General features: G+C 64.2%; 1 protein-coding gene across 5 annotated transcripts; it reads right to left on the reverse strand.

The window, feature by feature from the left end:
- Positions 1-1041: 1041 nt before the first annotated feature.
- Positions 1042-11638, reverse strand: SEMA6B (semaphorin 6B). 5 transcript variants are annotated; one of them, XM_042977823.1, is made up of 17 exons: positions 11368-11638; positions 10444-10593; positions 10176-10299; positions 8535-8595; positions 8317-8379; positions 7576-7677; positions 7081-7171; positions 6614-6733; positions 6039-6127; positions 5161-5378; positions 4433-4564; positions 4050-4199; positions 3682-3864; positions 3458-3604; positions 2752-2829; positions 2573-2631; positions 1042-2174 (listed from the first exon to the last, which is right to left on the reverse strand). In XM_042977823.1, exons 2-17 carry the CDS (start codon positions 10562-10564, stop codon positions 1216-1218), a joined length of 2697 nt encoding a protein of 898 aa, XP_042833757.1. In that variant the 5' UTR covers positions 10565-10593; positions 11368-11638; the 3' UTR covers positions 1042-1215. The 5 variants fall into 5 exon arrangements, with proteins under 5 accessions (XP_042833757.1, XP_042833756.1, XP_042833755.1 ...); XM_042977822.1 differs by having other exon boundaries at positions 11338-11638; XM_042977821.1 differs by having other exon boundaries at positions 11220-11638.
- Between the last annotated feature and the right edge of the window lie 2478 nt (positions 11639-14116).

Genomic DNA, 14116 nt, shown 5'->3' on the forward strand with positions numbered 1-14116 from the left:
GAATCGGGAACCGGCCCCATCCAGAGGAAGATGCCCCCCCATTTCCACACCCAGCTCCCCAGAATTCTGCTTGCCACCGAGAGTGACACAGGGGCTCCCAGCTGCCCCCTGGGCAATACCGTGGTCCAGGTCCCGCCCCCAGGAGACAGAGCAGAGCCAAAGCCTTGGGGTGCCGGTGGTTGTAAACAGTTTTATTGATGGGGAGGGGGTTGGGGGAGGCAAAGTCCAGAGAGGGTCCAGGACTCAGCTGGCCACTCAGCTGGCATGCATGGTCAGCTGGAGGTGGAGGGGGAGGTCACGAGGGGACGGGTGGCATGGGACCCTCTGACCACCCTGGGGCCGTATTTACAGTGGGGCCCGCCCGCCTTCCCCGCCCCCGGACCACCAAGCCCTTTGGACAGCTGCTGCCAATGTGACTTCCGGGCAGGCCCTCCCGGCCCCCCTGCCCGAAACCCCTGCTTGTCTCCCCTCAAAGTCCTAACCGGCACCTTGGAGGCCCCCCGGCCTTCTGGAAGCCCCGGCGCCGGCTCAGCCAACGCCCAGGCCACTGGGGCCACCGCCTCGCACACGGACACGTACACGGCACGCGCGGCCCGCCCCGACACACACACACACACACACACACACACACACACGCCGGCAGCAGCCCTCGTGGGCGCACGCACGCGCACACACACACGTCCCTCCCCTTCCTGGCCCCTTGCACACGAACACGGCATGCACACGCGCACACACACCCACACACGCCAGGAACCTGGGTTGAGGAGGGGCGTGGGGGGTGGGGCTGGGGGTGGGGAGCTCGGGTCGCAGACGCGGCCCCTCCCCATCCCACCGCCTCCAAGCGTTCCCGCCCCGCGTCCCCCTCCCCCCCTCCCCCGGCTGACACCCCAAGAACGGAGTTGTGCAATTGGATAGAAATCTGCAAAAGAAACGCCAACTGGAAAACAAACCCAAATCCACGCGCAGAAGGTCAACCTCAAATCCGTAGCACATTCCTCCCGCCCCCACCCCCGCCCCCACCGCCGCCTCAGTGTCCCGCGGCCCCGGGCGGGACGGGGCGGGGGCGCCGAGCTCGTTGTGCTTCCGTGCGGCCGAGGGGGCCCCCCACGCGGGGCGGGGCGGGGCGGGGGTCGTGAGCACCCACTGGAGGGCTTGGGCCGGCCCTCTCGCTCCTGGTTCCCGTGGCTGGCACCGCCGAGGCGTCGGGGCCCCGGCCTAGGGCACGGGGGGCGCAGTCCTGTCCGTGCCCCCGTACGAGAGGAGGTGGGCCAAGTCCGTGCCGGGCCGCGCGTGGCGGCCGCGGTGGCGGTCGCCCGGCCGGCCCTCGCCGCTGTTGAACGTGTGCGTGCGGCGCAGGGCGGCGGCCGGCGGGCCGTGGGGGCCGGGCCTCCGCAGGCTGCCCGTGGGCGGCGGGCTCCAGGGCCGCGGGAGGCCGTCGGCGGAGGCGGCGGCGGCGGAGGCCGGGTCCGAGGGCCCGGTGGGCGCCGACACGACGCGCCGGCGGTCCGGGCTGGCGTGCGGGGTCAGCGGGAAGTCGCCGTGCGCCGCGCGGCCGGGCCGGGCGTAGAGGCGCGCGTCGGGGCCCGGCTCTCCGGGCACGGGGGGCGCGGGGGGCGCGGGCGGCGGCTCGGGGGCGCGGGCCGGCGCCAGCAGCAGCAGGGAGGAGGACGCGGACGCCGAGAGCAGCGGGTGGCCGTGCTCCCAGGCGCGCGCGCCCAGGGCGTGCGGGTGCGGGGCGGGCAGGCGCTTCTGCGGCAGCGGCGTCTGCTCGGGCGTGGGCAGCAGCCCCGAGTCCAGGTCGTGGGGGCCGCCCTGCAGCAGCGTGGCCTTGGCCCAGCCGTTCTGCATCAGGGGCGCCAGCAGGGCCTCGGGGGGCCCCCCGGCGCCGCCGCCCCCGCCGCCGCCGCCGCCCCCGCCGCCGCCCCGGCCCCCGGCCGCCCTGCGCTCGCCCAGCCGGCTCACGCTCAGCACCGCCTCGCCGCCGCCGTGCGCCAGGATGGCCTCCTTGTCCTTGCGGCGCGCCAGCTCGCGCCGCTCGCGGAGGCCCACGTACCAGCCCACGCTGAAGCCGGACACGACGGCGCCCACCACGAAGGCTGCCACGGACGACGTCACCAGCAGGTTCACCGACACCAGCCCGGCGCGCTCCTCCGCCAGGCTGGCCCGCAGGAGTCCTGGCCGGGGAGGGCGGGCGGGGCCGCGTGAGCCGGGGCGGCGGGGACGCTGGGGTCCCCGCACCGCCCGCCCCCCCCACCCCCCCGCCGCCGCGCCCCGCTGGCCCCGCCGGCCCCGCCGGCCGTCCGCCCTCCGCCAGTGAGTCCGTCCGGCCGCTCGGTAGCATCTCTGTGTCCCTCTGTCCGCTGGGGTCCGTGTGTCCTCTCCGAGTCTGTGTCTGTCTCTTGGCCTCTCTCTCTCTCTCTCTCTCTGTGTCCCTCCCCCGCCACCCCTGCTGGAAGTGAGGCCCCCCGCCCCTCCCATGCCCTGACGGAGGCCGGCACCCGCCCCCAACACACACACACGCGCGCACACACGCGCGCACACACGCACACGCGCGCGCGCGCTCTCCACTTACCTGTACAGTCCCCTAAGCCTGAGGTGCTGGCCCCAGACACGTCCTGCTCGAAGGTGCCTCTGACGGGGAGGTGGGGGGCGAGAGGGGCAGTCAGCAGAAACCTCTCTCAGAGCCTGATGGTCAGAGGGGGGGGCAGACCCCCTCCCCCACCCCCTCCCCCACCCCCTGTCCCCCAGTACCTGGTGCCGGGGCTGAGGAAGACGCAGGAACCATCAGGGGCCCACCCACAGTAGGGGTCCTGACTGCCGATACAGTTCCTAGAGCAGACGGTGACCCATCAACCACAGTCCCTTAGGAGGCACCTTTCAGTGTCAATTCCAGGGGTGCTTGTGACAAATCGGCACTAGAGGCTCCTATCCCTCCCCCCGCCCCCCCTTAGAGATGAGGCTCGGGACAGCGGGCTCAGGAAAGGGTTTCGCCGCGTTGAGGTTTCGCTCACACTGAGACTAGGGGGTCTCAGCCTGCACACCTGCTCCTGGCACCCACTTTAAAGGCGGGGAGACAGCTGCCTCCCCGGTCCCCAGCTTCTTCCGCACCTGATGCTCTTAAAGATGTCAGCCAGGTCTCACGCCTTCCTCTGCCCGCAACCCTCCAGGGCTCCCACCTCGGTAAAGCCCAGGTCTTCCCTGCCCTCCCTGCTTCCCTCTCTTCCCCTCGCTCACTCTTGCTCCAGTCAATCTGGCCTCCTTGCTGTTCTTCCAACGTACCAGGCCCGATCCTGCCCCAGGGCCTTTGCACGGGCGGTGTCCCCTGCCTGGCTCATTCTTCACTAAGCCAGGAGGCTGCCGGGCCCCGGACTTGAATTGGACTTTCCCCACTTCCCGTGCTCATTGCCCCTTGCTTCCCCCCCGGTCACCTCCACAGCCCGCCCCAAGGGGCACTCACTTCATGCACCCTGAGTACTGCTGGCAGCGGGCCACGGGCACGCGGACCACGCAGCGGGGGAAGGCTGCCAGCAGGCCACCCGAGGCCGTGTCCAGCTCCAGACTCAACAGCCGCCGCCCCGCCTCACCGCTGCTGAACCGTCCACACCTAGGGGTGAGCGGATTGGTAAGAGTCAAGGGTGCGCCCCGCCGCCCCGCCCGCCGGGCCGCCTCTGTGCACTCCACCTGTCCGGCCGGTAGGTCTCGAACTCCTCTAGGAAGACACTGGGCCCAGCGGTGCCTGAGGCGCTGGCGTTGGGCCAGATGAGGAACTTGAGGACGGTGCCCACCTCGGAACCCAGGAAGACGACGGTGTGGTTGCCCCAGGGGCCGGCGCCCACGTCCACAGCCACTCGTGTCAGCTGGTGCCTGGGGCCAGGGCGGGCAGGGGTCAGGCGTGACGAGACCGCACCCGGGCCAGGCAAGGCAGACACGGGGGCGGTGACGTGGGTGTGTATCCGGGACAGACAGACCACCAGGCCGGGCTCCGGTCTAGGCCTGCCCGCCCCCCCCCCGCCCCGCCGCCGCCGCCCCCGCCACGCATGGGGACTGACCGCATTAGAGTCCGCACGATCCAGGGCGCGTGGCCCAGAGAGGGCACCGCTTCGTCCATCAGGGGGTGGGTCTTGACAAAGTTGAGGATCTCATCGGGGAAGGCGCTAGAGGCATTGTACTGCATGCCGGGAGCCGCGCAGCACCCAGGTCTAGGTGGGGAGGAAGCGGTGGACTTGAACATCCCCACCCAGGGGCTCTGATTTGCCAGGGGGACCTGCCGCCCTGCCCAAACGGCCTCAGCTTTCTGCATCTGTATAATGGGTACAGCTGAACTCAGCCACAGATGACCACCTGGAAGTCCCAGCCCTCGGTCCGCGGGGTCAGGACCCCCACCCGGGCACCCGTTCCGGGATCCGGGGGGGGGGGGGCGGGGGCCTCTTACCGGGGCCGTGGCACCTGGTCCTCCGGCACGGGGGTCCAGATGGACTCGGGGGACTTCTGCTCACGGAAGCGGCCTTCAAACACGGCGGCCACCTGCGTCATGTCGAAGGCGCAGACAGCCGAGCCGGGGATGCTGGGGGAGTTAGGTGAGAGGGAGCGGTGAGCCCGACGGAGGGCAGTGCCTTGGACGCGTGTGGGAGAGAGTCTTTGTCCCTGGGAGGCTGTCGGATGTCCAGCCCCCTGGGCCGGAGATGCCCCCACCCATCCCGGTCGCTCTGCTTCCTGAACAGGGCTCCTCTGTGGCCACCGGGGTCCAGGCGCCCCCCCGCCCCATGACTTGCTTGACGTCCAGTCTCCCAGATGCCACTCGTGGCTCCTTCCAGACCATTCCCCAGGGGGCTTTCCAAACACGCAAATCTGACCTTGTCTCTCTTTTCCTCCTCACTCTCCCATGGCTCCCTAGAGCTCTCAGGATATAGTCCACTCTTCTCCCAGTGGCTCGTCACCTCTCTGCCCTCATATCCTCTAGCGTCGCCCTAGCTTGCTCCTCTCCAGCCACAGGGGCTTCCTTTCTATTGGTGAAACCTACCAAACTCACGGCTGCCTCGGGGCCTTTGCACATGTTATTCCTCCAACTTGGAACGGACCCGGGAACTACATGATGAATGTGGGACCCCTCCGCTCACGTCCACCCAGTGCCCCAGTTTGCTCCCATCGGGGTCCTCTGACCTGTTGCTGGGGGTGGAGAAGACAGCAAGGACCACCGGCCGGCCCCCCAGGCTGACCACGCCCGTGACAGCCTGCAGCACGTTGAAGTAGAAATGGGAGTCGCCAGGCACGGAGCAGTTGAGCCGCGCCTTCAGGAAGGACGTCCACTGCTTCTCCAGCACCCGGGGGGAGCCCCCCACGTCATTCTTGCACACCCGGGCCACTCGGGACACCACCACCTGGTGCAACAGCAGACAGACGGGGGGGGGGGGTCTGAGCCCTGTGTCCGCCAGCCAGGCCACGACGGAGGAGTGTGGCCCTGAGGGATCCCAGTCGCCACACCCCTCCGAGCAACGCGTTCCCCAGCGGAAACGGGGGGACGTCAGCGAAGATCGTCGCGGCCCTGAACCTCGTCTGTTTACGGATCGCCCACTATGGACCAGGGACTTTATCCGTGTGTGGATGGGTGGACAGATGGGTAGAGACGGATGGGCGGGAGGGTGCATCGGTGGGTGGGGGGGAGGGACAGATGCGTGGTCGGATGATGTTGAGTTGGTGGGTGGGCAGAGGAGTGGGCAGCGGGTAGAGGATGGACAGAGGGTTGGGGGACGGGGCGGGGGGACAGGCCAACAGCGACAGCGCTAGGACTGGGAGCCAGAAGTGTCGCCTGCCCTCAAACCCAGGAACCGCACCCCTGAATGTCTTCCGGCCTCAGAGGCCGGGTCCTGGCTGGAGTGGAGGGTCTTGAGGACTGGAGGTAGAGGGCGGACCCTCTCGCCCCAGGTGGAGATTCGGGGATCCCCCTCTGCTCCCCACTGCCCCTGACCAGAGCCTCTCAGCTCCAGGCCCCACTGCAAGGGCCTCTCAGTGGGAGGGTAGGGGTGAGGATCGGACCTTACCTTCTCCAGATAGTTAAACTCCATCGCGATCTCCCGGAAGAAAAAATAGATGTGGCTGCCCCACTCCACCGCATGGACAAAGTAGGGCTCTGTAGGAGAGGAGGGGTCAGAAGCCAGCCCCCGATACGAGAAATGGTGTTTCTGGGGCTGTGAACACATCGGCTGGGGTGACTGCTTTTATAGTGAAGGGGGGACATTCGCTGATTACCCAGGCAAAATAAAATAGACTCAAAGAATTTTCGGAGGGGGGGGCGGTGTGGGGTGGGGTGTCAGAATCCTAAAATCACTCTGTCTACCCTCCCCAAACAGCAATGTCTACTATTTTGGTCACCTTCCTCCCTAATGTGTTGAAGAGCTAAGCTCCTGCCATCCCCCCTCTTGTGATTCCTACTTCAGGCTTCTAAGCTACCCGCTTCCAGCAAGTTCTACTTTAGCTCCAACGCAAATCTTTCCTCTGGCTTTATCCTCAAAGAGGCCAGTGAGTTGCAAAGATGAGATAGGAGCCCCCCCCCCCCGCCTCCGTCTCTGCTGGGACTCTTATTCTGGTGGGGGGATTTGATGAATGCCTACCCCACCTTTGAACCACTTGGAGTCGTGTTTCACGGTACGCAGAGTGGGCCGGTCCCCCAGGCTGCGGTAGATGACGGCATCGATGGCTAGGAAGTCAGTAACGGTGGCCGTGAAGAGCATCCCTTCTGGATGGGTGTGAGTGGGGGGAAGCAGGTGAGAAATTAGATCATAGAGGCCAGGGGTGGGGTGGGTCAGTACTTGATCTTCCAAGACTGAGCCCAGAGCCCAGGGGAGCCCTGTCCCTAGGCTGAGCCCTGACCCCATCGAAGCCCGAACCCAGGCTGATCTCCAACCCCCCAGCTGAGCCCTGACCTTGGCTGAGTCCTGACTGTGGCTGAGATTCTACCCGCTTCCCAGCTGGACAGATGGTCTCCCAGCCGCCTTCATAATAACCCAACTCCAAGAGAGGAAAATGCCACACGGTGCTCAGGGCTGGGGTCCCATCAGACGGTCAGAGTTGGGGGACACTCACCAGAGAAGAGGGCAACGTTGGCATGTTTGGGATCGTATGGGCAACGGGCCATGCCGCTGATATTGTCCCCCAGGGGCTGCAGTGTGTCCATCTGCAGGGGGGGGACAGGACCTGAGTAACAGAGCTCCTGGCCACACCTGGCAGCCCCGTCCCCCCCCACCCCCCCCAGGGAATCGTGGCTCTACCCTGGATGCTGTGTGATTTGCTCACTTAGCCCCTCTAGGGCTTAGTTTACTGATCTGTGAACGGGTCTAAGAGTCGATCCTAGTTAATCCCATAACTGGCTTGTAGCTTAAGTAGCTGTGGCTTCCCTGATCTCCTTTGGAAGCCTCCTCTGGAAGCTCCCGTTGAGGGGCCGAGGAGGGCTTATCCAGCAAGACTTCCCGAAGGAGGTGATGTGGCCTGAGGCAAGAGTAGGGCCGGTAGAGGGCAGGTGAGCAAAGACCAGGAGGTTGGGGCCTGGGGCAGGCGGGGCTTCGAAGGGCGGAGACTCACGCTGTAGTTGGCACACACGGGGTTGAAGGCATTGGAACCGCACACGAAGAGCGTGGATTCGTCGCGAAGTAGCAGCACCTTTACAAAATTCCGACACTCGCCCTGGGATGGGGCGGGGAGAGAGAAGCCATGGTGGGCGTGGTCACGGGTGTGGGCGTGTCCAGTGCAGGGGCGGGGGCAGAGCAGAGCAGATCAGGGAGGGGGCGGGGCGGGGGCGGGCTGTGGGCGTGCCCAGTGCAGGGGGCGGGGGCAGGGCAGAGCAGATCTGGGAGCGTGCGGGGCGGGGCCGGGCTGTGGGCGTGCCCAGTGCAGGGGGCGGGGGCAGGGCAGAGCAGATCAGGGAGGGGGCGGGGCGGGGGCGGGCTGTGGGCGTGCCCAGTGCAGGGGGCGGGGGCAGGGCAGAGCAGATCTGGGAGCGTGCGGGGCGGGGCCGGGCTGTGGGCGTGCCCAGTGCAGGGGGCGGGGGCAGGGCAGAGCAGATCCGGGAGGGGGCGGGGCGGGGCCAGGCTGTGGGCGTGCCCAGTGCAGGGGGCGGGGCGGGACAGAGCAGATCTAGGACCGTGGAGGGCGGGGCGGGGATGTGGGCGTGACCAGGACCGAGGACATTATGGGGGCGTGGCCAGGCTCTGGGCGGAGCCGTGGCCACACGAGGGAGCTGGCCTGGGATGAAGGCAGAGGAAGACTTGCCCCGGGCTGGGCGGGATCGGGGAGGGGCTGGGGGCGTGGCCAGGGTCCAGTCACCTCCTGCTTGCCCTTCATCCGACACACGTTGATGTCACTGGGGTTGGAGCGCCAGGTCAGTTTCTGAGGGCACAGGGAGTGGTGAGGGATCCCCGCAGCCCTAGGAACCCCCGCGGGGCCGCGCCCCATTCTTGCTCCCCAGCACCGTGTCAGGCCCCACCCCCCAGGCAGAAGCCTCAAGTGCGCCCCCACCTCTCCCACCTGTGTCCCCTCCTCACCCGCTGATACCGCAGCTCCGTGGTCGTGGGGGGCTCCAGCTCCACCCGGTACAGGTTGTCCCTGGGGGGGGGGGGGGCGGAGAAGGTATAGTTCGTGAGCAAGGGAGTCTCCAGCCCCTGCCCCCACTCTCCTTTCTCCCTGGGGCAGAAGTCGTATCCAACACCCAACACGCAGGGCTGTGCCAGAGCCTCAGCCCCAAGCAACTGCAACACCGAACGAGCCTTCGTGTGCTTGCGCCGGCACCACATGCCTCCTCGTCCCCTAAAGTGACCCACAGGTTCCAGCACGCCCCACATACCCTGACATAGGCCACCTCACGTTCACACGCCCCTCTGCCGTAGGGGGCTACACCCAACGTGATGAACTGTCCAAAGCCCTTTCATCGGGTGCCCTCTCAGCACCTCTCAGTCTCCCCCAGGCTCTTCCCCTCCCCCCCAGGCCGCAGAAACTGCCCTGGTCAAGGTCACTGGCGACCTCGTGCGAAGTCCAGCAGTCACATGGTCTCTATTCCTCCCCCTAGCCCGCAGCGTCTGGCCCGTCCCCCCTCCGGCTGGGAGCGCCTCGGGGACCTGGCTTTCCTCCCATCTCTCCAGTCCCCTCCGTCTCCCACCCCTTCCCTGGTGCGCAGGCTGGGCCCTCGGGCCTCTTCTCCAGGGCAGCCTCGTCCACTCTCAGCACTGGAACCGCGTCTCAGCCCCACATGCCCACAGCCCTGTCTCCAGCTCGGGCCTCCCCTGGAGCTCCAGACTCGGGGTCCGGCTGATCCTGGAGTCTCCGTGTGGGGGGCTCCCGGGCATCTCACACTCAGCTTGGCCACGCTGCACCCGACTGTCCCCCACACCTGCTCCTGCCTTGTCCCTCATCTTGGCCGAGGCTGCTCATTGCTTCCAGGGACGAAGGCCACAACTTAGGAGTCACCCTCAACACCCATCAGCCGATACTATGTGCACTGCCTTTAATGTCTATCAAGAATTTACCCACTTCTCATGCCCTCCGCGGCCACCACCCTAGTTTACCCTGAACCAGGGCGGTAGCCTTGCCTTGGTGCCCCTGCTCCTGCCCTCCGTCCGTCCTCCCCTCAGCCATCACCAGAAGGTGCCTGTGGGCACCTGGGTCAGGTCCTGCCTTCCTCTGCCCACAGCCCTCCAGGGCTCCCTTCTCACTCTGTCCCCTCCCTGCCCTTCCCTCCTCACCCTCTCCCAGTTTGCTCACTCTGCTCCAGTCAGTTGGGCCTCCTCAATGTTCCTCCAACACACCGGGCCGGATCCTGCCCCAGGGCCTTTGCACAGACTATGCTTCTCTACGCAGATTTCTCCTCCCTCCCCCTTGAGATGTCCCCAAGCCTGGGGACCCCACTCAGGTCTCAACTCAAATGTCACCCTCCCAGAGAAGCCCTCGTGCCCCACATCGGCACCCTCTGTAGAAACCCAGTGAATTTTGACCAAAGAGCTGTCCCCACCGGGGGCAAACCGGGCTGTACCCACAAGAGAGTTCAGTCAGCACCCTTTATAAAATCACACCCCAAGGGCACAAATCTGTACTCCAGCCAACGACCTGCCCCATCATGCAAACCTCCCCCAAATGCTATCACCTGCTCTCCACGCCTCACCCTGCACACTCTGCCCGACAATCCCTCATACCTGTCCCCGATGAACAGCGTCCTGTTGACCCGCAGGACCCGCTGGATGTTGAGGTCGTCAGTACCCTCTGCTGGGGTCAGGCGTCCTGGCCCGCTGCCCACGAACACGGGGTAGTGGTTCAGGTCTGGGGGAGGGGTTGGGGAGGGGTGTGATCCCGGGCCGGGATGAGCCTGGCCTGGTGAGCCCCTGAGGAAAGTGGGCCGCAGACCCAGCTGGGAAGCAAGACCCTCCCTCGCGACTCCCCCTCCCCTGGGACCCCCCCACTCACAGTCCCTGGGGGCCACGCTGAGCGGCGGCGGCTCCTCGGGGAAGAGGCCATTAGCTTCCCCCAGTAGCAGCAGTAGGAGCAGTGGGGCCGGGCGAGGAGGGGGCGCTCGCGGGGTCCGCATGGCGAGGTCGGGGTGACGAGAAGTGACACCTGAGAGCGAAGGGCCTGGCGGTGAGCGGCGCGACCTGCAGTCCCGCCCACCGCCGAGAGATGGCGCACACGAGCCGCAGCGGCCTGGCCCTTCAAGCAGCCAAAAAATTCCCCATCAATGGGGGACGATGGCAAAAAAAACACCCCCAACCACGGCAATAACGGTAATGCCCGCACTTCAGTCTAATTATCCGAAAAACTTTCCGGCCACAGCGCAGTGAAAGCTCAGGAAACGGTTTCCAACAACTTCATAGTGACAATGTTTAAATAACTTTTAAACAAAGGGGGTTTTCAATCATTGTAAAACGCTGAACGGTCACGATAGACAACAACACTTCAAGACACGTATTTAAATAATTCAGCCTCAAAACATGTATTCAAGAATCCTTCGAATTAAAACACAACATTCGTAAAATGAAAGGCTCAAACAACCAACGACACCAACAACAACAACCCTCAAAGTCTCGTGGAATTTTATAAACCGCCATCTGGGAATTGCCACACGAGAATCGCAGAATATGCCAGCTGGCCTGGGACCTCAGAGGCCCCCCGTTAGTCTGACTTCCTTCCCAAGTCCGGCCTTTCTGGCCTCTGCTGGAATACCTCTGTGACAGGCGCCTCACTACCTCTTAAGGGAGCTGGCGTCACCCTCCCGTCGAAGATAATTTGAAGCACCTTCCCGGTGTGTAGAGTGGAGACTTCCCCTCACGTAACGATCGGTTGATAGAAGTGAGCAGAACTCACTCTCTGGAACCCAGCCCGCCACACCCCTACCCGCAGGGGTGCAGTCCGGACGTCCTGAGTAAGAAACCTGCAGCCTCGTCCTTCCGGGAAGCCTCGGGCAAGCCCTGTGCCTCAGTTTCCCCGTCTGAGCAGCAGGGACATCGGCACACGGTGTCCTGGCCTCGGAGCTCCAGGTTTCTGAACCTCTGGAGGTGAAGGTGGCGTGGGAACTTTGGCCCTGGAGTCCCTGCCTCTGAGGATTTGGGGCCAAAAAACAGGAAGGCCTTGCGTGGACCAGCGTGGCTTCCTCTCCATGACCCTGGGCTTCCGGGATCTGTGACTCAGCAGACGCCCGGATCCCACATGTTCGTGGGACATGGTTCTGCTTCCTTAAGAGCTTCCTTCCCTGGCCCCTCCCCTGCTCCGGAGCCACCCATGGCTCCCAGTGACCCCGATCTAGGCCCCGGGCCACAGCCACCGCAGAGCAGTCAAGTCCCACAACCCTCCTGCTGCTGGACCCCTGACCTCCTCCCCGACACCTGCCTGGGTCACCCTGGCTTCTCAGGGATTCTGTCCTTTTTTTTGTCTTTCAAACATTTTTCTTTTGCCCTTTTATTAAATGTATATAATATAAATTTACCATCTTAAAAAACCTTTTTTTACATTTTTTAATTTATTTTTGAGAGAGAGAGAGAGAGAGAGACAGAGCACAAGTAGGGGAGGGGCAGAGAGGGAGGGAGACAAAGAATCCAAAGCAGGCTCCAGGCTTTGAGCTGTCAGCACAGAGCCGGACGCGGGGCTCGAACTCACGGACCGCGAGATCATGACCTGAGCCGAAGTCGGCCGCTTAACCGACGGAGCCCCCCAGGCGCCCCCTAAATTTACCATCTTAACCATTTTTAAGTATACACGTCAGTGAAGCACATTCACGCTGTCGTGCAACCACCCCCACCCTCCGTCTCTAGAACTTTCCATCTCCCCAGACTGAGACTGTGTCCCCATGAAGCACGGACTCCCCGCCCCTGCCCCAGCCCTGGCTCCCACCATCTACTCTCTGTCTCTGTGGACGGGACGCCTCTAGGGCCCCCTGTGCGTGGGGTCACGCGGGACGTGTCCTTCTGTGTCCGGCTTCCGTCACCGCGCACAGTGTCCTCTGGGTCCATCCACGTGGTGGCGGGCGGCAGGACGTCCCTCCTTCCTAAGGCTGGATCATATTCCAGCGTGTGGATGGACCACATTTTATTTATCCGTCTACCTGTCGACGGAAACGTGTGTTGTTTCCACCTCTTGGCTATCGTGATAGTGATGCTGCTGTGCAGGTGGGTTGGCAAACATCTCTTTGAGACCCTCCTTTCAACTCCTGTGGGTGCGTGCCTAGGAGTGGGGTCAAACGAACCTTCCATTCCATTCTGGAGCCTGGCTCCGGAGCCAGGCTCCAAGGGTCCAAATCCCAGCTTTGCCATTTCCAGGCTGTGTGACTCTGGACAGGTTACCCCCCCCCCCGCCTCTGGACCTCAGTTTCCTCATCTGTAAACTGGGCACAGTGACAGCGCTGATCTCATAGGCCTGTGGTGGGTGTTAGCACCCCATAGGTGCTCAATAAATGCTGACTATTCTGATTCCTGTTGTTGCTGCTGGCATAGTAAATACCAGAAGCGAGGCTGGGGGGTTCCCAGGAATTACTTCACAGAGCCCCCCGGTGGCTGTAGTAGGAGGGGTGGAATATTCGGCCCACTCTGCAGATGTGAAGGCTGAGGGTCCAAGTCGGGGGCTATGGCCCCACGAGAGAGGATGTGGCGGCTGGGTCGAACCCAGGGCTCTCTGGCTTCAGGATTCTGCTCCTAGCTGTTGAGCATACAACTGGTCGCGAGATTAATAATCACCCAGGCCATTCCCTCGACCCTCCACCCAGAGGGGCTGGCAGTAAGTTAAGACCCAGTGCACGGATGGGCAGACTGAGGCCCTGGTTGGGGTGGGACCCCAGGCTAATTTCTTCTCCTGGTTTTCTTAACCTTGTGATGCAGCACCTGGAGGCTGGGAAGTTCATTTCCTCCTCCTGTCCACCTGCCCCTTGCCCCACGGATCCATCCAAGGACCCCTGGGTCCCAAACTGGCCTTCTCTCGCCGGAACCCGCTGCTCCTACCAGTTTCCCTACTTAAGGACAGTCCGGTGGTCCCCTAGGCAAAGAGTGGGGTCTCGACCTCCCCGCCCCTCCCCTGCCCTGAGTGCTCTGTAACCCAGCTCCCGCCTCCAGTCCCGCCTCCTGCCCCTTCAGTATGCCCCTCGAGGTAGCGAAGGAATCTTTCTAGAATGCAGATCTCACCAGGGTCTCTTGCCCTTGGCACCCGTGGCATTCACGCGCCACTGTTCTCTCGGGGCGGGAGGGGGGGGGCTGTCCTGGGCACCGTGGGGTGTCGAGCAGCAGGCTGGCTCCCACCCACTTGATGCCAGGGTCCCCCTGCAGTGTGACAACCACAGATGTCCCCAGACATTGTCCAGTGTTCCCTGGGAGGCAAAATCACCCCCAGCTGAACGCTTCTGCGCTAGACCCTTCTATGGCTCCCCAGTATCCTCAAAATGACATCCCAGCTTCTCCCCACCTTTCCGTCTCCACCCCTGGACATCTGCACACGCTGTTCCCTCTGCCTGGTTCACCTTCCTGCTCCCAGTAGCCTGGTAAACTTGTTTTTCGGGTCTCAGCCGCCTCTTCCAGGAAGCCTTCCCAGATCACCCCAAATGGGCTTCCTCCAGGTTCCTAGGGGCCTGTGTGTCCCCCCATCAGTGCCCTGATCAGCCTAC

The sequence above is a fragment of the Panthera tigris genome, chromosome A2, assembly GCF_018350195.1.
Source record: "Panthera tigris isolate Pti1 chromosome A2, P.tigris_Pti1_mat1.1, whole genome shotgun sequence".
Taxonomy (NCBI): Eukaryota; Metazoa; Chordata; class Mammalia; order Carnivora; family Felidae; genus Panthera; species Panthera tigris.